This window comes from Hyperolius riggenbachi, chromosome 11 (genome assembly GCF_040937935.1).
Source record: "Hyperolius riggenbachi isolate aHypRig1 chromosome 11, aHypRig1.pri, whole genome shotgun sequence".
NCBI lineage: Eukaryota > Metazoa > Chordata > Amphibia > Anura > Hyperoliidae > Hyperolius > Hyperolius riggenbachi.
The window spans coordinates 143,654,692-143,679,973 of NC_090656.1; the positions used below are offsets into that span (position 1 = coordinate 143,654,692).

General features: G+C 41.1%; 1 protein-coding gene across 3 annotated transcripts in view; it reads right to left on the reverse strand.

The window, feature by feature from the left end:
- Positions 1–720: 720 nt before the first annotated feature.
- Positions 721–25,282, reverse strand: part of FKBP2 (FKBP prolyl isomerase 2) — a 104,701-nt gene continuing 80,139 nt past the window's right edge. For all 3 annotated transcript variants that reach the window (XM_068261218.1, XM_068261217.1, XM_068261219.1), the window contains exons 5-6: positions 19,620–19,655; positions 721–878 (exon numbers count right to left, since the gene is read on the reverse strand). In XM_068261218.1, coding sequence (XP_068117319.1) covers positions 817–878; positions 19,620–19,655 — 98 coding nt within the window. In that variant the 3' untranslated portion in view covers positions 721–816. The remainder of the gene's footprint in view (positions 879–19,619; positions 19,656–25,282) is intronic.

The following is a 25,282-nucleotide window of genomic DNA, read 5'->3' on the forward strand; positions in this document are numbered from 1 at the left end:
CTGGCAGGTGTTTCCACCTTACTAGTGTATGAATACTTAATTTGTTACTGATGCCCATTTCACACATCCCAAAATGATTAACCATTTGCTGGCTAGTTAGTTAGGTGTGTATTAATTATGACTAACTGTCACTCTTTTTACTTTCATGTTGCTTGCTGTCGCATTGTCTATGTACCTAGGCACATCTTTTCACTTCAAAGTGAGTGTAAGTGGGAGGAAACTTAATAGAAACACTGTCAGAATGTTGTATACAGCTATAAAGTAATTTTCAACTACCTTTTGGGGTTTCCTTTATACATTTGGGTATGTAACACCAGTTCTGCATCATGCCTAAGGAAGAAACTTTGATTTCAAAAGATTGCAAGAAAACTATAGTCATCAAAAGCACTGTACAACCTAAAGAAACGTTTTCTATTTTAACAAAAAGTATGTTTCTGGATTTTTTCAACGAATAACACAAGACTACACATCCCACTAGTTTCACAGTGTGTTACAGAATTCTAATGGTGGTTTTGATTAATGGGAAAATCCATATACTGCTAGATCTGAAAGGTAGAGGGAACACATTATTGTATGTGATCAACTTCTTGGATGGCTGGGCAGATTACACAATGGAGCTCAGTGCTGCTGTCTGCACTGAATTTAGTCTTGGCGTATTAATTGCTCAACTGCAAAGACACTATTCTTTAACATATAATTATGGAAATGAATAAGCCACAATTTTTGTGTCTGTGTTTATTCAGCAAAGTGTGTGACACTGCTTTCTAGCACAAACAGAACACCGTACAAAGGAATGAGAAAACCCCATCACCCCAATTATAACTCAGATCGTTTCTGAATGCTTAATAGCTCCACTTCAAATATAAGTGTGGCTCCTCCTGAAAGCAAAAGAAATATGCAAATAAGTAATAGCACATGAACAATCATTAATTTAGTAAATCAAAATGCATTCTGTAGACCGTATAAACCAACAACAATCAAATGTTTCCTTATAATTATAAGACCTTAGTCATTGGAAATTGGAAAGTGAAAAATTAATTCCCGACTCCAGATGGCAGTCAAATAAATCCCTGGATCAACTCCAGGTACAAACCCAATCGCAATCTCAGATCGGCACATGATCTTCTGTTGTCCTCCTCTAGAATCAACTCCTCACATTCACGTTTACAAGACTTCACACGCGCTTCACCCCTCCTCTGGAATGCCCTCGCACAACACATCCGTCACTCACCAACCTTTGTTACCTTTAAACGCTCTCTAAAAACACACTTGTTCCGACAAACATATGCTCTACCTTAGGCCACTTCCCTTTGTGCTAAGACCAAATTGCACTCCTACTAGGTATCCTAAAACACAAAGCCTCTCTATATTTGCTGCATACTACCCCTCCTCCTGTTCCCCCCCCCCCCCCCCATTCCCCTTAGATTGTAAGCTCGCAAGGGCAGGGCTCTCTCCCCATTTTGTGTCTTGGTAACCATTATACATTTTATTCATCATGTTAATTTTATCACTGTCATTACCAATTCTATAATTTGTATTTTGTATCATTCTTAGTATTTTGTCACTAATTATGTATCTTGTATATTGGTGTACAACATTGTCTGTATTATTATGTACCCCATGTTTGTTTCTTACTTTTTACAGCGCCACGGAATATGTTGGCGCTTTATAAATCAACAATAATAATAATAATAATAACTCTTCCAGGACTTGCCTAATAATTATAGCCGTGGATGTCCTTGAATGTAAGGAAAGCATCCAAGCCCTCCTTAAAGAGAGAGTCTGTAATGAAGAAAAAGCCCCTGTGGGGTACTTAGTTCGGGAGGGGGAAGCGTCTGGATCCTAATGAGGCTTCCTCCATCCCAGGGTGGCAGAGCTAGATGCCCCAAAACCACAGACGACAATTTGTCGTGCTGTGGCGCAGCAGTGCCTGCAATATTTACCTCCCCCCGTTCCAGTGCAGGCGCAGTAATGGCTTTCTGATCGGGATCAGGCGGAAATGGCTGATCCCAGTCAGGTCCGCTATATTGCGCAGGCACATTTACTCTATTTCCATCTGATCCCAATCAGAGAGCTGCCACTGCATCTGCACTGGAGCCAGGAAGGTAAATATTTACATGCCTGCCGCTCGGGGGCTTCTAGCGCTGCCATCGTGGTACAAAGGAGGACAGGGGAAGCCTCGCTAGAATGCAGAGGCTTCCCCCTCCCGAGGTAAGTACCCCGCAGGGGACTATTTTTCGTTAGATTGCCTTTAAATGCAGATATAGAGTTTGCCATAACTACTTACTGAGGTAAAATGTTCCTGATTTTAACCCCTCTCACTGTAAAGGACCCCTCTCTAAATAGACAGCAAAAACTTCCATATGCAAATAATGTCCCCTTGTCTGTCATACAAACCTAGAGACAAACAGCTAATCTGCCAAACTTTTGTATTGCCCGCTGATGTATTTATACATGTTAATCAGGTTGCCTTTTTTCCAAGCTAAATGAGCCCAGTTTGTCCAACCTTTCTTCGTAAGTGAGATCTTCCATTCCTCTGATTAATATAGTTAACCATCTTTGTAACCATTACAGGTGGTCAATGTCCTTTCTATAGTGTGGAGCCCAAAACTGTACTCCATACTCCAGATGTGGCCTCACAAGTGATTTATACAGAGGGAGTAGTATACTAGCATATTGAGATATTTCCCTTTTTATGCAACCCAGAATACCATTTGCTTTAGCTACCGCTGCTTGGCATTGTATACGACTACCTAACTTGTTATCAGCCAGTATTCCTAAGTCCTTCTCCAAGTCTTATGTTCAAAGATTTATGCAATTTATTTTATATGATGATCTACCATTGGTACGTCCAAGGTGCATGACATTTATCAACATTAAATTTTATCTGCCACTTGCCTGCCCATATGGCGATGTTGTCAAGGCCCTGTTGTAATATGTCACTATCCATCTTAGTGTTGATAATTCTGCATCATTTTGTATCATCTGCAAAGATGGCTACATTACTCTGTATTCTGTCTACTATATCATTAATAAATAAATGTAAAGCCATCTGCAGTCAGAAGGGATTTTTTTTTCCCTTTTAGGTCTAATGCTGGTTACACAATTGGTTCTGTTATCTTTTCGATTCTGTTATCTTTTCTTATCTATTTCCATTCACTTCTATGAGAAATCGATCAGAAAAACGATCGAAAATAAGATCGGACTTTGTAAAAAATTGTATGGCGTGTTCCTAGCATTACTGGTCCAAGCGTTGTAAGGTTTTTTAGCCTTCCTCTGGATCAACTAAGATTTGTGAGGGTGCAGGCTACGATTGTACCATATTTTCCTCCGAAAGCAACAAATTTAAAACCCCTTATGACCAGAAATGTGTATTTGGTTTTCAGATAAATGAAACAATTAATAAAGTCACCATTAGAAAAAACAGATCTTATCCCAAAGACCGAAAAACATAACCTCCACATCAGCCCGTTTAAAAGTGCATATACTGTATTTATGGGGCTAGAAATTGCAAACCAGAAACCTAGTTCAAAAGAAAATGGAAGAAAACCGTTATCTATTATTATGAGGACATAATATAAGAGATTTATTATTAAAGTGGACCCAAATTAAAAATACAAGATTTCAGAAATAAAATCTATTTTCTAAATTATAATTAGCAAGCCTAAATAAATAGCAGCCTTTTTTCAGCTGCATGATGACAAATATAAAATATTTTACATCTATTGGAGGAACCCCTCCCTTCCTTTAAAATTGCCGGGACAAAATCCGGCAAACTGGTGGAGTAAATGGTGTCCGGCGATGGAGGAATTGCTAATGGCTGCCCCCAGTATAACCCTAGTTATGAAAAGAGAAGGGTGAAAAGCATGCACTGAAATGATCATAGGTTTGAAGGAGTGTTTATTTATCTTTGTATGTGTCAGAGTGGTGCAACTAAATATTTTTAATTAAAAAAAATGTTTGGTTTGGGTCCGCTTTAACCACTTTGCACCTAGACCTGTATTTGCTATGTCCCTATTTAATTAGCAATAACTTTATCACTACTTATGACACCTTAGTGATGTATACATTTTTTTCCCGGCCAAACTAGACTTTCTTTGGGTGTCTCTTTTCCCCTCGGAATTATTTTATTTCCGATGCATTTTAAAAAGAAAAAGAGGAAAAACTGTGAAAAAGTACACAGATTCTCAATTTTCAACTATACGAAATTTTAAATTTAGCAATTGATCACATTTATTAGAAAACTACATGTAGCACATGAAGGCACAGAAGGCCAGCATCAGATCAAGCAAGGAGAGAGGGTTAATTGCCACAAGAACCAGGAGTGGTTAGACATACTTACAGCTGCTGCCAATCTTTGCCATGGGAAGGGGAGGGAGGGGATTGGATGCCTGGGTAAAACACCCTGGCTAGAGCCACACTTGTTGCCATGAGTGATGAGCACGGGCACGTGCTAGCATGTGCCCTGTGCTATTGGCACTGCAGATTAACAATCATGTCCTTCTGCCTAAATTAGTTTCAGAGAGAATGTGGATCAGGGGCATTACTAGGATCCTAAAAAATGCAGGGCACTAAAATGGACTCCTAAGAGTCAGCTGTGTTTTCATAGCTGTCAAGTGCCAGGTACGATGTATCATACTTGGTACTCCTGTCCAAAAGCCTCACGACTCTGGAGAAGGATCCATTCCTTGATCAACTCACTATTTTCCGCCCCATTGCTCTAGACCCAAGAATCCTCATACTAGGATTCAAACTCAAATCTATCCCTATGCCCAGCATAAGCTGACCTAATTCATTTCCACAGCAACAAAAACCCACATAGCTGCAAATTGAGAATCTCCCACCCTTTCTTATTCGCTAGCCCTTGACAAAATCATATCTTAACTTGTGAACGCATCAACGCTATTATTAATGACAGGGCGGATCATTTCCACAAGGTGTGGGACCCCTGGTTCACCAAAAGACTCTACAGGAGCTTGCAGGCAATGCTGGACCTATAGTCCACCTCTCTCACTTCCGGTTCTCACAGATCAAACAACCATAATTATTAATATTTGTGCTCCAACATCACATGAGTAACACAGGAACCACTGTTTCTAATGCTTTTTATCATGTTGTAATATTCTTCATTGGGCTAATTATCAAAGCCACTATGTTCTTCATGATATTAAGTGTTGTTACTTGCTTCTGCTATGACATTGAAATTTTGTGATATTTTTATGTAAATGTTTAAAATAGTGACATTTTTATGTTGTATTTCCAATGAAAATAGTCACTCGCGCCTAATAAAAGAATTTTGAAAGTAAAAAATCCAGGGCACCAAGAAGAAAGGGAGAGTGCGGCAAAAAATAAATAAATCGGTGGCCATGACGTAGGTGCTGAAAATAGGCATGGCCATGACCATGGCATAGCCAAGTGTAACTTCACAGTGTAACTCAAAAGGGCCCTGAGTGTTTTTCCAAAACACAGTTAGGCAAAGTGACCCTAAGGCAATTAGACAATGTTTTCCCCCCAAAACACACACAGAATAAGGCAGCATTTCCTCCACACAAAAAAAAAAACACACACACACAACAATGCAGGGTTTCCCCCATGATGTGGTGGTCTCACATCAAAGATATGCAGGTGATAAACCTGCAGAAACTGCGTAAAACTATCATGTCAATATGACCAAAATCTGAGGAATACTGTGAAGAATGAAGGCAGTTCTGGAAGCAAAAAGGGGTCCAACTCAATACTAGCAAGACCTAACTAATACAACAAACACTATGCCACATATAAAATGCAGAAACTACCCCAGATATCAAATGCAGAAATTATTACCCTAAATGTCAAATGCAGTAACCATTACCACACATGAGAAACCGCTACCAAGTATGTGAAATGCAGAAACAGTTACCACATATCTGAAATGCAGAAACTGTTGCCACATATCTGAAATGCAGAAACTGTTGCCACAGATGTGACAAAACGTTACCTCCGACACATGTAAATTCACATATTACTCCACAAATATCAAATACGGTGAATGTTACCTCAGACATAAATGCATGTTCTTCCCGTTGGGTGCTGGTGGGGTGGGATGGATTAATGCTGGGTTCAGGTGTGGTGGTAGGGAGGAAGGGATAAACATTGGATGCAGGTGGGGTGAGAAGAAGGAAGGTATAAATGCTAGGTGCTGGTGGGGTAAGAGGGGAAAAAGGGATAAACGCTGGGTGCTGGTGGGGTGGGTGGGAGGAAGGGATGGATAAACGCTGGGTGCTGGTGGGTGGAAGAAAGAGATAAATGCTGGTGGGGGTGGGAAACGGTGGTAGGGTGGGCAACACAGGTGTCTGGTAGGCTGGACTACTCGCTTTGGGGCCTTCCACCTGTCACTGTGCTACTTCTATAAAAGAGTTAGCATGACGGAAGATACAGCTTCACATTCACCAGGCTCCGGGGCCCATCAGACACTAGAGGGCCAGCTGCCAGGTCCATGCTGTCTCCTCTCTAATGCTGCTCACACTCAATCAGGAAGTAGTGTGAGCGGCATTGAAGAGGAAACAGCGTGGACCTTGCGGCTGTTGCTCTTACGTCTGATGGAAGCCGGCCCTTCTGAATGTGAAGCTGTATCTTATGCCCCCCGTGCCCCTCCACATGCCGGAAACAACCGGGGTTCTGTGTTTAGTAGAGCAGAGGGCGGCTTTGTTTAGTTAGCAGCATACAGCAGTCATAAAAAATTGTCTTACAGACATTAACCACTTAGAGGCAAGCTGCCACATTAAGACGTTGTGCTGTAGCCTTTTAATGGCTCCAGGACGCTTTAAAGCGTCACTCGCCACCACTGCTCGTGCCAGTTGGGTCTCGGAAATCTGTGATTGATGAAGGGAAAAAAGTGTTCCCAGAACCAGTCTCAGCGCCTGGAATGAATGGCTACGACCCTGATCAGGATCCATCTATAGTAAAGGAAATAGTAAAGCAATGTGTAAAAAAAAAAAAAAAAGTTAGCACATCCTGGTAAATCAGGATAGTGTTTCTAGCACCATCTAGTGGTGAAAAGTAAAATCCACCAACACACAATTCATATATAATTAAACATTTATAAAATTAATCCCCTCAAAAGGCATCCAAACACTTGTAGAAAAAAACTAAACAAACAAACAAAAAAAAAAAACAGTTTAACCATTTCAAGATCACAGGTTTTTTCCCTTAACCACTTTACCCCCACCCGTATGGATATTTCTGTCCCTTTTTCCATCCTTTCACCCCCAGGGAAGGAGATATCTGCACCTCCCGCCGATGCCCGCACTCCCGCTCGCTCATGCGCGTGCTCCCGCTCTCGTGCACGCCGCCGTCCGCTCGGAGATCAATGAACGGGAAAAAACGTTCTCATTCGTTGATCTAAGCCCCCCGCAATGATCAGCTGCTTCTATGAGAAGCAGCAATCATTGTGAAAAAAAAAAAAGTTTACCAGCCTCATAAGATTTCCTGCAAGCGTACTTCCTACGCTTGCAGGTCGCATAAACAAAAAGTTACAGTGGCCATCTTGTGGCCAAATAGTAAAACTACACTCATATACAAATACATTAGTTTTACACTAAAAATTAATTCATTACCTCCCACACTCCCCAATATTTTTTTTTGCAATAAAAAAAAAACCAACAACAAAATTACAATAAAAAAAAAAAAAAAAACATAACTTAGGGACTGAACTTTTTAAATAAATATTTATGTCAAGAGGGTATAACACTGTTACTTTATAAACTATGGGCTTGTAATTAGGGATGGACGCAAAACTGAAAAAAATGCACCTTTATTTCCAAATAAAATATTGGGGCCAAACGTGATAGGGACATAATTTAAACGGTTTTATAACCGGGACAAATGGGCAAATAAATTTCATGGGTTTTAATTACAGTAGCATGCAGTATTTAAAAACTATAATGGCCGAAAACTGAAAAATAATGAACACATTTTTTCCTATTTTCCCATTAAAACATATTTAGAATAAAATAATTCTTGGCATAATGTCCCACCTAAAGAAAGCCTAATTGGTGGCGAAAAAAACAAGATATAGTTAATTTCATTGTGATAAGTAATGATAAAGTTATAGACGAATGAATGGAAGGAGCACTGAAAGGTGAAAATTGCTCTGGTGCTCAAGGGGTAAAACCCCTCAGTGATGAAGTGGTTAAAAACCAAAACAATTTTCACATTTCAGCGCTACCCTCATGACATACATATTAGAAAAGTCCCTAAGGTAACTACAGGTCCTTAAAAAATTAGCATATTGTGATAAAGTTCATAATTTTCTGTAATGTACTGATAAACATTAGACTTTCATATATTTTACATTCATTACACACAACTGAAGTAGTTCAAGCCTTTTATTGTTTTAATAAGTGGATTGGCGTACAGCCCACGTTTTCCCATTATTTAAGAGGGGCAAAAAATCAGATCCAGGAAATGATAGACCTGTAAGCTTAACATCAGTTGTATGCAAACTATTTGAGGGGTTACTAAGAGATACTATACATGACTTCATAGTAGAAAATAATCTTATTTCTCAGCATCAACACGGGTTTACTAAAGACAGGTCCTGTTTGACTAACATGCTCAGCTTTTATGAGGTAGTGAATGCTAATATGGATATTGGGAATGCTGTAGATGTGATATACTTGGACTTTGCAAAGGCCTTCGACACTGTTCCCCACAAAAGTCTGGTGCAAAAGTTGAGGATGCAAGGATTGGGGAAGAGTCTGTGTGTATGGATAGGGAACTGGCTAATGGACAGAAAACAAAGAGTTGTGGTCAATGGATCGTACTCAAAATGGGAGACTGTTAGCAGTGGGGTCCCACAGGGGTCTGTACTGGGTCCTGTGCTCTTCAATTTATTTATTAATGACCTAGTGGATGCAGTAGTGAGCAATGTTGCTATTTTTGCAGATGATACAAAATTGTGCAGAATCATCAACTCTCAGGAAGATAGTGTCCTATTGCAACAGGATCTGGATAGGATGGCTATATGGGCACATACATGGCAGATAAAATTCAATGTTGAAAAATGTAAAGTCATGCATTTTGGTCGTACCAATGGTCTAGCACCATACAAAATAAATGGGATACAGTTGGGGACATCAAACTTGGAGAAGGACTTAGGAGCACTCATCGACAACAAGTTAAATCGTACTCAATGCCAAGCCGCTGCAGCTAAAGCTAACAAAATTTTGGGATGCATTAAAAAGGAAATAAAAACTCGAGATGCTAGCATAATATTGCCCCTGTTTAACTCTCTAGTAAGGCCACATCTGGAATATGGAATTCAGTTCTGGGCACCACATTACAAAAAAGTATTGCAGTTTTAGAGCAGGTGCAGAGACGAGCAACAAAATTGATACGTGGGATGGAAGGTCTCGCTTACCAAGAAAGGTTAGATAAACTGGGTTTATTTAGTCTAGAGAAAAGACGCCTTAGAGGAGATCTAATTAACATGTATAAATACATCAGAGGGCAATATAATAGCTTGGCGGATGAGCTTTTTGTCCCTAGGCCTTCTCAAAGGACTAGAGGACATGATCTGCGCATGGAGGAAAACAGTTTTAGCCATTTATTTAGGAAAGGGTTCTTTGCAGTAAGAGTGATTAAGATGTGGAATGCATTGCCACAGGAAGTCGTTATGGCAAACTCTATACCTGCATTTAAAGGGGGCTTAGATGCTTTCCTTGCATTGAAAGACATCTATGGCTACAATTACTAGGTTATGCCTAATGATGTTGATCCAGGGATTTTATCTGATTGCCATCTGGAGTCGGGAAGGAATTTTTCCCTCTTGGGGCTAATTGGACCATGCCTTGTAAGGGTTTTTTCGCCTTCCTCTGGATCAACAGGGATATGTGAGGGAGCAGGCTGGTGTTGTACTTTGTACTGGTTGAACTCGATGGACGTATGTCTTTTTTTCAACCAAAATAACTATACAATATTGCTGATTTTGGCATACAGCTCACGAAAACCCCAAATTCCGATCTAAAAAAATTAGCATATCATGAAAAGGTTCTCTAAACGACCTATTAACCTAATCATCTGAATCAACTAATTAACTCTAAACACCTGTAAAAGATTCCTGAGGCTTTTAAAAACTCCCAGCCTGGTTCATTACTCAAAACCGCAATCATGGGTAAGACTGCCGACCTGACTGCTGTCCAGAAGGCCATCATTGATACCCTCAAGCAATAGGGTAAGACACAAAGAAATTTCTGAACAAATAGGCTGTTCCCAGAGCGCTGTATCAAAGCACCTCAGTGGGAAGTCTGTGGGAGGGAAAAAGTGTGGCAGAAAACGCTGCACAAGGAGAAGAGGTGACCGGACCCTGAGGAAGATTGCGGAGAAGGACCAATTCCAGACCATGGGGGACCTGCGGAAGCAGTGGACTGAGTCTGGAGTAGAAAGATCCAGAGCCACCGTGTACAGGCGTGTGCAGGAAATGGGCTACAGGTACCGCATTCCCCAGGTCACTTTTGTGTTTCTGGTTCACTTTTGAACCAGAAACAGCGGCAGAAGCGCCTGACCTGGGCTACAGAGAAGCAGCACTGGACTGTTGCTCAGTGGTCCAAAGTACTTTTTTCGGATGAAAGCAAATTTTGCATGTCAATTCGGAAATCAAGGTGCCAGAGTCTGGAGGAAGACTGGGGAGAGGGAAATGCCAAAATGCCTGAAGTCCAGTGTCAAGTACCCACAGTCAGTGATGGTCTGGGGTGCCATGTCAGCTGCTGGTGTTGGTCCACTGTGTTTTATCAAGGGCAGAGTCAATGCAGATAGCTATCAGGAGATTTTGGAGCACTTCATGCTTCCATCTGCTGAAAAGCTTTATGGAGATGAAGATTTCATTTTTCAGCACGACCTGGCACCTGCTCACAGTGCCAAAACCACTGGTAAATGGTTTACTGACCATGGTATTACTGTGCTCAATTGGCCTGCCAACTCTCCTGACCTGAACCCCATAGAGAATATGTGGGATATTGTGAAGAGAAAGTTGAGAGACGCAAGACCCAACACTCTGGATGAGCTTAAGGCCGCTATTGAAGCATCCCGGGCCTCCATAACACCTGAGCAGTGCCACAGGCTGATTGCCTCCATGCCACGCCACATTGAAGCAGTCATTTCTGCAAAAGGATTCCCGACCAAGTATTGAGTGCATAACTGAACAATTATTTGAAGGTTGACTTTTTTTTGTTTTAAAAACACTTTTCTTTTATTGGTCGGATGAAATATGCTAATTTTTGGAGATAGGAGTTTTGAGTTTTCATGAGCTGTATGCCAAAATCATCAATATTAAAACAATAAAAGGCTTGAACTACTTCAATAGTGTGTAATGAATCTAAAATATATGAAAGTCTAATGTTTATCAGTACATTATACAAAATAATGAACTTTATCACAAAATGCTAATTTTTTGAGAAGGACCTGTATTTATTTAAAAAAAACATTTAAATTATGTATTTTTTTCATTTTTTTAACAAGTGTTTTATTTTGGCAACTATGGGGCAGGGTTGAAAGGGGTTAAAAAATAATAAAATGAAAAAAAAAAAAAAAAACGAATAATATTTCTACGTAAAACAGTATAGAGTTGTTATTGAATGTATTTTTACTTTTTGACCACAAGATGGTGCTACTGAGACTGTTCTATTAATAGAAACACGGAAGTGTCCAGAGTATTTTGAATGAGAGCTTGTGTGTCATTGATGTAAGCTCTCGGAAGACACAGGCACGGTGATCGGGGGTTGAGAATAGCCGATTCTCATATCCTGATCACAGATGGAGGAGGCTGCGATGGTGAGGCTAACAAAAACAGCGTGGGGCTCATGAACGCAATGGTAAAAAATATATAAATAGTTGCCTTGGGGACTCAGCTTTTTTTTAAAAATCTTTTTAATATGTATGTTTTTTTTATATGTATTTCATGAGGATGTTTGAGAATGTTTGTCACAGAATAACTGAACTCAACCCAGCAGTACACAGACAAAAATAAACTTCAAGTACCCCAGAAATGCCAAGAAGATGGTGCCACCTTAACGACTGCTTCTGATACCTCCTTTAGCACTAGTCTCTTATGCCTGGGACTTCTTCACAAAGGCTCAGAACCAAGAAATCAGTACAACATCTAAAGCATTTTAAAGGGGAACTGAAGAGAGAACTATATGGAGGCTGCCATGTTTATTTCCTTTTAAACAATACCAGTTGCCTGGCAGCCTTGCTGATCCTCTGCCTCTAATACTATTAGCCATAGCCCCTGAACAAGCATGCAGCAGATCAGGTGTTTCAGACTTTAAAGTCAGATCTGACAAGACTTGCTGCATGCTTGTTTCTGGTGTTATTCAGATACTACTGCAGAGAAATAGACCAGCAGGGCTGCCAGGCAACTGGTATTGATTAAAGGGAAATAAATATGGCAACCTCCGTATACCTCTTACTTCAGTTCCCCTTTAAAAATTGTGAGGCTATTATTTTACCTTATTGCAAAAATAAACCCGGAAAGGGATAACAATAAGGAAATATAAGATTATGTGTCTGGTATTAAGCTTTACAAGCTGCATGAAGGTGAATATGCATGTGTGTCTGGAGCTTTAAGTACATTTATTCCATTATTGTGAACGTAGGATCCTCAGATCTAAATCAAGCATGGTTTCTGACTGCTTCTCCACTGCAAATGATTCAGTGGGTATGAGATTACGTTAGTTTTACAAGCTAACATTTCTTCATACGCTAGGTTCTCAATGTGTGGTACGTGTACCCCAGGGGGTACTTGGGCAGTTTTAGAAAATGATAAAGCCTATGTAAACAGCACCAACTTAGTATTTTAGCTAATTAAAAGCAATAATAAATGCTTGGAAATTGTGTAGAACCAATTATGTACTTCGATTAAATATATATTTGTCAAGGAGTACTTGTTGATCATTTTTACTATGCTAAGAGGTACTTTGTGAGTACAGGGTGTTAAAAGGGGTATTTACCAATAAAATGCTTTACTGCTTTAGATAACAGGAAAGTGAGGCACCCTGCAAATTCCTCTTTATTTCACCCACATAACCTCAAGAGAACAAGAATCGCATTGTAATCACTGCCAAAATGCTGCATGCAGCACGTTTGTGATTTATGCAAATCACAAATGCTGCAGTGACAATGATCCCATTAGTCACAGCCTTTTGCTGACCACTGGCAATTAGCAAAGCCCTGAAAAGCTCCCCAGAAGCGTGCCAGTGTGAACCAGCCCTGATGGAAATCAGAATTTGCTTAAAAAAAAAAAAAAAAAAAAAAAAAAAAGGGACTTATGCTGGGTTTACACCATACAATTTCCTGTTATGCTGGGCATACATGAGTCGACCCGGCGGCTCAATTAGCCGCCGGATCGACTCCCGCCGCGTCCCCGCGGGTGGCCGGATCGATTCCCGCTCGTCCCCGCGTGCGCTGCTTATCTTCTGCTCGATTCCCCGCTATTGTCCACCCACGGGGATCGAGCAGGGTATCGATCCGGCGGGTCATCGGACCTATCGGAAATTATCAATCGAGCCATCAGCGGCTCGATTGATAAGGGCGCATCGGCCCGTATATGCCCAGCATTAGATTTACCTGCCAGATAGATAAAGTTCTACATGTTGGAAATATATCTATCTTACGATCTATCTGCCGAGCAATTAGGCATTGTTCTACTCAGCAGGAGATAAACAGAAGACCATGCTCCAGAGATAATGACCATTCTCTACAGAAAATAATCTAATAATGCATTCTAACAGAAAATCTAACAGAAAAATCTAACAGAAGAATCTAACAAAAAATTGTATGGTGTAAACCCAGCATTAGATTGTTGGGAAGATTGGTCTAAAGCAGTGTTAGTGTGCCGCAAGATGTTGCCTGGTGTGCCGTACGGCAGAGGTCCCCAACCACCGGGCCGCGGCAGGTCTGGCCTCTCGCTACTCCCCTCCCCGCGGCTCCTGTTACCTTATCATGAGCGGGCGGCCACTTGTCCGATTCGATTCCCCCGTAGCCGCTCTCCTCAGTGGCATCTCCTATTACAGCAGCGCACTCGGCGGCTGCTGTGATGAGCAGGAAGCGGTACAGCGGTTCCCATGGTAACAGCGATGCATATCGCCGCTACAGGAAGCCGCTGTACCGCTTCCTGCTCATCACAGCAGCCGCCGAGCGCGCTGCTGTAATAGGAGATGCCACTGAGGAGAGCGGCTACGGGGGAATCGAATCGGACAAGCGGCCGCCAGCTCATGATAAGGTAACAGAGCGGCGGCCACGGAGGGGGGAGGGGCACTACCTACCCATACTAGGAAGCTATACTGGGCACTATACTAGCTATACTGGGCACTATACTGGGGCACTACCTACCTATACTGGGCACTATACTAGCTATACTGGGCACTACCTACCTATACTGGGCACTATGCTAGCTATACTGGGCACCATACTGGGCACTATGCTAGCTATACTGGGCACTATACTAGCTATACTGGGCACTATCTACCTATACTGGGCACTATACTAGCTATACTGGGCACTACCTACCCATTATGGGCACTATACTGGGCCACTACCTATCCATACTGGGACTAGCTATACTGGTCATTATACTAGCTATACTGGGGCACTATACTAGCTATACTGGGGTAACTATACTAGCCATACTGGGGCAACTAAACTCCCTATTACTGGGGCAACTATGCTAGCTATGCAGCCGCACTCCGGCCCCCCTCCCCCCCTATAACCCGCTGCGCACGACACTGTCCACTAGGTTGCGCAAACATATCCCCCCCTGCCGTTCCCCGTAGAAAAATTTGGTCAGAAAGTGGTCCACGGGCCGGAAAAGGTTGGGGACCACTGGACTAGATAATGCATCAAATGTGCAGGTTCAAGAACATTCGGGAAATAGGGATTGTCACGGACGATTGCGGGGACGCAGGCGCGTCCTGGAACCGCCCGTGAAGAAAAGAACGATCGCACTCGATTCCTGCATCGATTGCGCCTCAGATCAATAAAACCAAGATCTGATGTGCAGTATCCCTCTGCTTAGGAACAGCTGGGAAATCTGTCTTAGCTGAAATGACAGCCTGGGGGGAAGGTGTTAATTAGCTTGGACATATTCCCTGTGGAAGGCACAATTTCCCTTTTGGCTCTGGGAACCAGGTGACACTTAGCTGATCTCATGGAGATGTTAATTAACCAAAGGATGCCTAGGTGCAGCCAAGCAGGCTACGAATCCACGGGAGGTCTTGACACTCTGTTCTCTGCTAAAGATCAAAGGAAAGTCAGCTGTTAGCAGCTAGAACACAACCTCAGTCTCATGGCATAATCCATAACTTCCCAGATCTGTCATATTTCTGGGGTTCCTGAGATGGCAGCTTCGCCAAACGTGGGGGAAGTGTAGCATGAGCCCCGGTGCTGGTTCTGAGGAAGTTTCAGAACCTTCGGAGGTAAGGACTGCCAGCTAGGCAGTTTCAAAGTGCCTGATGATACCACAGGGGTCCCACCCCTCATGTCTGGTATCAGGGCGCTGGGTAAATCGAGACAGACCTGAAAATGTTAATAAATCTGCCCTGACCTGTACGGTTCTGTGAGTTAGAGCCCATATATGGGTAGATATGATTTCTAGCCCCAGGATAAGGGGAGGGCTCATCTCATCTTTGAAGGGGGTGTATGGCTCCCCGCCCTCACTCCCTCCTACTGAAGCAGGGGCATAAGAATGGCTGAGGACCCAAACTCAGTGTCCTCCACACTGAACCATCTTGCACTCATCAGATGCCAGCTTGAGGATATGCTGGCATCCACCTGGTCTGAACTCTGAACTTTGGACTTTGAAACCAAGAACTTTATGATTCTTCCCACAATAAGGACATCTTTCCAGAAACTAAGTATTTTTCTCCCTTCTTTTATTTTTCATACTGCCTATTACTGATTTAATAATTGTTGATTTTCATAATTGTCTGTATATATTAATTATTTATATTGCGTGAATAAACGACTTTCCCCAAGTCATTCACTGTTTCGCTACCCTGCTTATCAGCACACACAGAAATGATCCCGGGTCTCTGAAGATACGCTACTGTTTGTTTGTTGTTGGCTAGGCAGAATATCGTGTGTTTAACCGTTTTATTCGCAGGATTAGTCAGTCAGTTAGTGGGCCCCACGGTCCCATAGTAACCGCGGTGGTGGCAGTTTACTCTGAACCAGTAGGTGACGTTGTAATTACCCGTGTCTCACAGGCTCCCTTCTGAGTTGTCTGCGGCTAATTCTTAACGGTTCCTGCGCATTGACTGCGACCAGAGTTCGCACGATCTGTGCGCTGGCACCGTTTAGAAGGCTAAGTGCGGTCAGCCACTGAGGGCTCTTGTGACAGGGATCACAACATGACAACATTTGATCTGGTGATTGATAAGTCGCGGAGCATCGGGACAACTAAAACTATGAATTTCAGAACAGCAAAGTTCAATCAACTCAGGCAGGCTCTAAGTTTGGTGAACTGGGATAATGTACTACAAGGGAAGGACAGTGAAGAGAAATGGCAAACTTTTTAAATGATTCTCAATCAATATTGTAATAAGTATATCTCATATGGAAACAAAACGTCTAGGAATAAAAAAAGGCCTCTATGGATGAATAGAAAGGTTAGAGCTAAAATTAAGTGGAAAAAGAATGCCTACAAGATCCTAAAACAGGAGGGGACCAAGGCTGCATTAAGCAATTATAAGGAGTGCAATAAAAGTTGTAAAAAAAACTAAATTAGGATGGCAAAGATTGAAATCAAATCGCTAGGGATATCAAATCTAACCCAAAGAACTTTTAACAAGTACATCAACTCTAAAAAAGAAAGGCTGACTGTATTGGACTCCTAAAGGAAGAGGGTGGGAACTCAATGGTGGATGACCAAGGTCCGGCGGAGTTATTAAATGCTTTCTTTGCTTCTGTCTTCACAAGGGAAACATCACTGTTGCAAATTACAGATGCAGAAGAGTCTCAATCTTCCAATTGTAATATTAAATACTTAATGCAGGAAAAAGTGAAGGCAAGACTAAAATTAAAAAAAGACGAGGTACCTGGCCCGGATGACATACATCCTCGGGTCCTATGGGAATTAAGTTCAGTTATCGATAAACCCCTTTATCTTATCTTTTGTGACTCTCTTTCAACTGGCAGAGTCCCAGTGAATTGGCGTACAGCTCACGTTTTCCCATTATTTAAGAAGGGCAAAAAATCAGATCCGGGAAATTATAGGCCTGTAAGCTTCACGTCAGTTGTGTGCAAACTATTTGAGGCGGTACTAAGAGATACTATACATGACTTCATAGTAGAAAATCTTATTTCTCAGCATGGATTTAATAAGACAGGTCCTGTTTGACTAACATGCTCAGCTTTTATGAGGTAGTGAACGCTAATGTGGATATTGGGAATGCGATATACTTGGACTTTGCAAAGGCCTTCGACACTCTTCCGCACGAAAGTCTGGTGCAAAGGTTGAGGATGTAAGGACTGGGGAAGTCCGTCCATTAGCGCATGGATAGAGCGCATGGATAGGGAACTGGCTAATGGACGGAAAACAAAGAATTGTGGTCAATGGATCTTATTCAATATGGGAGATGGTTAGCAGTGGGGTCCCACAGGAGTCAGTAATGGGTCCAGTGCCATTCAATGCATTTATTAATCATCTAGTAGATGCAGTAGAAAGCAATGTTGCTATTTTATATTGAAATTGTGCAGAATCATCAACTCACAGGAAGATTGTGACCTATTGCAACAGGATCTGGATAGGATGGCTATATGGGCACATAAATGGCAGATGAAATTCAATGTTAAAAAATGTAAAGTCATGCATTTTGGTCATACCAACGGTCTAGCATCATAGAAAATAAACGTGATACAGATGGGGACATTACACTTGGAGAAGGACTTAGGAGTACTCATCGACAACAAGTTAAATCGTACTCAATGCCAAGCCGCTGCAGCTAAAGCTAACAAAATTTTGGGATGCATTAAAAGGGAAATAAAAACTCGAGATGCTAGCATAATATTGCCCCTGTTCAACTCTCTAGTAAGGCCACATCTGGAATATGGAATTCAGTTCTGGGCACCACATTACATAAAAGATATTGCAGTTTTAGAGCAGGTGCAGAGACGAGCAACAAAATTGATACGTGGGATGGAAGGTCTCGCTTAAATAATCGTTTTCAATGCCATACCGCTGCAGCTAAAGCTAATAAAAGTTTGGGATGCATTAAAAGAGAAATAAAAACTTGAGATTCTAGCATAATATTGCCCCTGTATAACTCTTTAGTAAGGCCACTTATGGAATATGGAATTCAGTTCTGGGCACCACATTAAAGGAAAGATATTGCAATTTTAGAGCAGGTGCAGAGACGAGCAACAAAATTGATACGAGGGATGGAAGGTCTCACTTACCAAGAAAGGTTAAATAAACGGTTTATTTTGCCTGGAGAAAAGATGCCTTAGAGGGGATCTAATTAACATGTATAAATACATCAGAGGGCAAAATAAAAGCTTGGCGATGAGCTTTTTGTCCCTAGGCTTACACAAAGGACTAGAGGACATGATCTGCGCATGGAGGAAAAATGTTTTAGACATTTATTTTCGAAAGGGTTCTTTACAGCAAGAGTAATTAAGATGTGGAATGCATTGCCACAGGAAGTAGTTATGGCAAATTCTATACCTGCATTGAAACGGGGCTTAGATGCTTTCCTTGCGTTGAAAGGCATCCATGGCTATAATTACTAGGTAATGCCCAGTGGTGTTGATCCAGGGATTTTATCTGATTGCCATCTGGAGTCGGGAAGGAATTTTTTCCCTTTTGGGGCCAATTGTACCATGCCTTGTAAGGGTTTTTTGCCTTCCTCTGGATCAACAGGGATAAGTGAGGGAGCAACCATAGAAAAAATGAGATAGCATTCCACTGGCTGCAAAAAAGTTTCTGTATATTCTGGAACAGGTACGCTGCATGTTACAGACTGCAGTCCTTCATCAGGTGTAAAACATGTAGTGTACCTGTTCCAGAATATACAGCAACTTTTTTGCAGTCTCGTTCTTCTATGGTTGTATCACGGCCGTGTGAGCAATCCGGTTGAGACACGGCACCGGCCCATTATCAGGCTTTTTGACCTGAAACGCTGTATCCTAGGCACCATACAGTATATTGAATATGTGAGGGAGCAAGCTGGTGTTGTACTGGTTGAACTTGATGGACGTATGTCTTGTTCCAACCCAAATAACTAAAAATAACAGCTCTGAGGATAGGGCCTGGCATCCAGTCAGCTATAAACATAAATGATGTGTGGTGAAATCTGCTTGGAATGGCCAAGTTTCAAAGAAGGGTCGCACACCATCAAAAAGGATGACTGCTTGGAATGGGGTATCACCACCTCTTAAAATTGGGTGCCCATTTAGGTGGCTACGGGAATGGGTGAACATGAGCTGTAAAATAATATTCTATTCCAGATGTTTCTACAAAAAAAAAACAAAAAAACTATTTTTCTAGGTACAAAATGTATAAATGTATCGGAGCATTGAAGAACAGTTAATTAATTTGAAGATACTGATAAAAATATATTCCACTATAAATACAGCACTTGTCTCACCTGGTATTTTAGGGGGTGCTCCTCTTTCTCCATATCCTAAGGGAGAAAAAACAAACAAACAATGCTTAGTAATCAACAGTGATAAACATACTTTTGTTTGGGATTTGCAAGACTCCAAGTACTAACAGCATTGTTGTCTACATTGGCGGTTTTCCACAGCCATACAGTATATGCGGACTACAAGGTCTACTCAGAAAAATACATGTAGTTGCCTCCCATACAGATCCACCTCAGTGGTCTAACCCCTTAAACTTTTGCCTAATTTTTTTAAAGGGCGACTGTCACGAAAATCTTAATTTTAAATACATGTAAACATATACAAATAAGAAGTGCATTTCTTCCAGAGTAAAATGAGCCATAAATTTAATTTGTTCCTATCACTTACAGTAAGTAGTACCAGCGGTCTCTGGTCCCTAAGGGGGCAGAGAACGCTGGTACTTAAGTGGTTCAAGAGCACACACTACGCAACAGGACGACGCGTATCGCACACGTGCTGGCTTGTGCACTTTAGCATTACTGATGCTTTGTGACTCAACCTAATAAAAGACATTCTGGAGGCAAGTTCATTGACTCATATAACAGGTAACTTCCTTTTCGCCTAACTTATTTTTGTTGCACCTCCTCATTGAAAGCATATAAAAATGCCAGACATTGCATATAATTAATGCTGCTAGAGCTTTAATACATTTTAACTGGAAATTTCCTGAGGTTCCCTCACTACAGGCCCGCTTCAAGAAGTTCAATGCTATCTTGGATATGGAGGAAATTATTTTGACTGCACAGGATAGATCAATATAAACTTACGTGGGTCATATGGGAGGAATTCCAATTCTTTCCTGATAACATTGCTGTCATAGGTCCTTAAATTCACATCTGACCACATCTGGACATGAGATACTCAAAACACGACCTTAGCTCCTTCACTTCTCTTTTCCCTGACATTGGCTACCTTCCTTCTCTTTCCATTCCTTCTTAAAGTGTACCCGAGGCGATATGTGACATGATGAAATAAGAGTGTATGTACAGTACAGAACATTAATAACCAGGCTGTTTTACTTGTTTTATTTTGCTGCCTGAAAGAGTAAATATCTAGGCATGGAAATGACAGCTTCTGTCTTGTCTGTACCTTGTCGGGAATATAGTGAACATCAGTGATGAGCAAATCATAGCCATAAAAGTTTTCCTGGCAGAATACAACTTCTGAGGGCAGGAATAGATAAAATACATGAACTATTAACCTTTTTCTAATGCTGGGACACTTACCTTACATACTCTACTAGAAGTCTTGAATTTTAGGTCTGACTAAATTAAAGTATAGGGGTCGACTCATACACGAGTCATAAGCAACACTAAGCACACTAAGTAATGTGAGTACTATTAGTGACATTCCCATTTGCAGCAATTTACAGTGATATGTGACACATTCTTGATAAAGGAATGCCAAGAAACACAGATCTAAAAGTCCTGGCCAAAACAAATAACAAGGAAAGGGATGGGGAAAAATACTGGGCTGCCGGAAGGGCAGCGAATAATTGCTGCACTTGGGGGCCTGGAGGAATTATTGGCTGCACTTAAGGGACAGGTAGGGTTATTATTATTATTTAGTATTTATATAGCGTTGACATCATCCACAGTGCTGTACAGAATATAATGTCTTGTCATTTAATTGTCCCTCAGAGGGGGCTCACAATCTAATCTATACTACTATATCTATGTATGATATTGTAGTCTATGGCCAATTTAGGAAGAAGCCAATTAATTTCTCTATATGTTTTTGGGATGTGGGAAGAAACCAGAGGGGCCGGAGGAAACCCACACAGGTAGAACATACAAAATCAGTGCAGATAGTGCCCTGGCTGACATTGGAACCAGGGACCCAGCATTAACTCCTCCTGGTCCCCAAGTGCAGCTGTTAATTATTCCTGGTCCACAAGTGCAGTCATTAACTTTGCTGGGTAGACTTATACTTGAGACAATAGAAAATTCCAGCTTAAAAGAGTCAAATATTGAAATCAACTTATACACGAGGTGGACTTTTATTTGAGGATGTATGGTAAGAGGGTGCCACTGATTAGAGACAGTAAAACATTCAACTTACTTTGTAAATGTTTCAATACAAAAAAAAACTTGGGATACTTTAAAAAAAAAAAAAAAAGGTCATTTTTAGAAGTAGGAGGATAAATATAATTGTTTATCTCATCAGCTTATTTTCACCTCTGGTTCACTTTAAGGCTCATACACACATCCACCATAATGCACAACCAACCGCGTAACATGACAAACCAAACAAGTTGTTTACACGAAACGCAAGCAAAACTACAAACTGCACAACATGTCCACATTAAAAAACAATGCTTAAAAACAAGAAGAGAATCGAGAGCCCAATATGGTGCAGTATTGTCAGGTAAAATGAAGAGTTCAATACAATTTTATGTATATATACTCACAAACACTGGTTACCCATAGCCAACCACTTTAAATGCAGGTGGGGAGCATTAGGGCCTGACCCCACTCAGGTTAAGAAGTCGTTCTCCGTAGATAGTAGATGGGGATGCACCCCTCCACACAGGGTGGACTAGAAGATCAGCAAAAACTCAGTATAAAGAGGCGCCAGAGTAGAGGTAAACAAGAATAGAGTTCCTGGTATAAACACGCTGCACAACCATATAATCATGTATAAAGAGATACAGTTTATTGAATGCTTAACAACTATTTAAAATCAACTAAAACCAAAAACATTCCACAATACAATCTATGCAGAAAGATGTGTAAATGACCATTATGCCTCACTTCCAAAATACAAATAGCCCTAAAGTACTGCAAATATTAGTCACCTTGGGTTCTGTTTGAACCCAAATAGGGACCCGGGTCCAGGTATAATAAAATCACAATAACCAGATGCTAATTAGTTAGTATTGCAAAAGTCCAGAAAAAGTGCATAAGGATAAGTGCATAACAGGAAAAAATTTGAATAAATACGCTCATGAGATTCAGCATTTGTGCAAAGTGCATGAATAATTAAGACTAGTGTGAACCAGGCAATGCCAACGACCATATACACATAAATAGGTGTATATAGAAAGGTGATACATACATAATCCTGGGCAGGGTCCCGAGTGAAATAATCAGAAGCAGTCAGCAATTCCAGGGTGGAAGGAGGCACAGCAAACGATCCACGCGTGGCGTGGTCTAAATAACCACTTTGTCAGGAGGAGGCTCCACAGAAAACACGTGGAACGTTTGCTGTGCCTCCTTCCACCCTGGAATTGCTGACTGCTTCTGATACTAACTAATTATCATCTGGTTATTGTAATTTTATTATACCTGGACCCGGGTCCCTATCAGTCTAATTTGGGTTCAAACAGAACCCAAGGTGACTAATATTTGCAGTACTTTAGGGCTATTTGTATTTTGGAAGTGAGGCACAATGGTCATTTACACATCTTTCTGCATAGATTGTATTGTGGAATGTTCGTGGTTTTAGTTGATTTTAAATTGTTGTTAAGCATTCAATAAACTGTATCTCTTTATACATGATTATATTGTTGTGCAGCGTGTTTATACCAGGAACTCTGTTCTTGTTTTTGGTTAATGATCTATTTATCCTGGTGCTTGCACACCACACACCACACACCACTTTGGAGTGCGAATCTTTACAATTATATTGCAGAGTAGAGTAAAACGTTTTAAAAACCGCCTAAAAGCAGAGAGGGGGGTGTTAGGGTGGACTTACCTCCCTCTTACAAAAAAGAAAAAAACTCACTTGAGTCTCGATAAAACAGAATTGACAAATAATTTATTCAACTCCACAAATGCAACGCGTTTCGCAGGCATGACCCCGCTTCCTCAGGCAAAAATGGGAGCACAACTCAGTGGGTCAAGCAATAGGTTTGAGCGCAATAGACAGAGGCGCTCAAACCTTTTGCTTGACCCACTGAGTTGTGCTCCCATTTTTGCCTGAGGAAGCAGGGTCACGCCCGTGAAATGCGTTGCATTTGTGGAGTTGAATAAATTATTTGTCAATTCTGTTTTATCGAGACTCAAGTGAGTTTTCTTTTTTTGTAAGAGGGAGGTAAGTCCACCCTAACATCCCCCTCTGCTTTTAAGCAGTTTTTAAAACGTTTTACTCTACTCTGGCGCCTCTGTGTACCGAGTTTTTGCTGTCATTAAAAGCAAAAGTTGTTCAAACGACTTGTATACACGTGGCCAACCTGCAAAATAGTTGTTCAGGTTGATCCGCCGGATGGATCTAGCAAACCACCTGTTATCAGTTGTTCATCTTGTTTTTTGCTAGCCTAACATATGCCCAACTGTCTTCCAATAGACCAAGTTTGGATGATAGTTGGGCAGATTGTTTGGCTGCGTCTACGAGCCTTTAGGCCTGCCTATGTGTGACAAAGGGAGGGGGCCGAGTCTAGTGATCCCACTCTGGCTCACACTGGATATGCTGACTTTTCATATATTGATTACTAAGGATATGTTGGCATGATATTAGTGTTGTGATTGGTTTAATTACGGTTTGTAATTTATAACTCTGAACAGTATATGGAATGCTATATGAGGCATGTTCTAAGACTTTCTGTATTGCATACATTTATATTAACATATGGTTTAGCATGTTCTATGAATTTGTTTTAATAAACATTTAATAGGGAAACAAAATAACTGAAGGTTTATGTGTTTTGTATTCCATGAAAAATAAAGTTACAAACATTGGGTTCTAAAGATATGCATCTGCAAGATTCCATCCACGTTTCAGCTACTTGAATCAAGTAGTTCCAAAGTACCACAAGTTAGCAGTAGCAAAAGAAAAAAAGTTGTGCACCTTTTCTGGCTTGATAAGAGACAGAAGACTGTCCGAAACAGCTCTTGGCCAGTGTTTGCGGCCAGTTAATTATGTGCGATGCCACACCTTTTTCTATTTGCTGCTGCTAAACTTGTGAGTATTTGGAGGGAGGTACTTGACTCAAGGACTATTGATATATGTGGAATTAATCTTGTGGATGCATACCTTAAGGGCCCATTTCCACTGGTCGGATGCCACCGCACTGCATTGCATCCAGCTGCTGATGTCTTCCGGTTTTCTTTCGGAAGTCCGGATGCGGCTGTCTGTTTCTGCCAAGGGGAAACAGATGCGTCCTGTGGATATCTGCAGCATGACATCCATAATTTCCCCCGGATCACATCGTAAATGAAAATTCGCATGCAATGGAAACGACTCCATTTCCATGCATCAGCTTCAGGTTTGGTGTAATGCGCTGCAAATTTGCGGCTAGAGTAAACAATCCTTGGAGCCCATTGTTTCACTTTGTGTCTTATTTGTTTGATGGAATAAAATGACGATAGCTAGCAACTATTTGTAGAGTGCTGGCCATCACAAATGTTATTCTGAAATATCACGGATCGCAATGGCTTTTCTTTGAAAAGTTTGCTTTAACCACTTCTCTACCACAGGTTTTTTCCCCTTCAAAAGCTCTTCCCATTCATTCGGTAATAACTTTATCACTAATTATAACACTGAAATGATATATACATTATTTTTACGGGAAAAACTAGGCTTTCTTTGGGCAGTACTTTATGCTAAGAATTATATTATTTTATACTGATTTGACAAGGAAGAAGAAGAAAAAAATGAAAAAAATCACCATTTCTCAGCTTTCAGC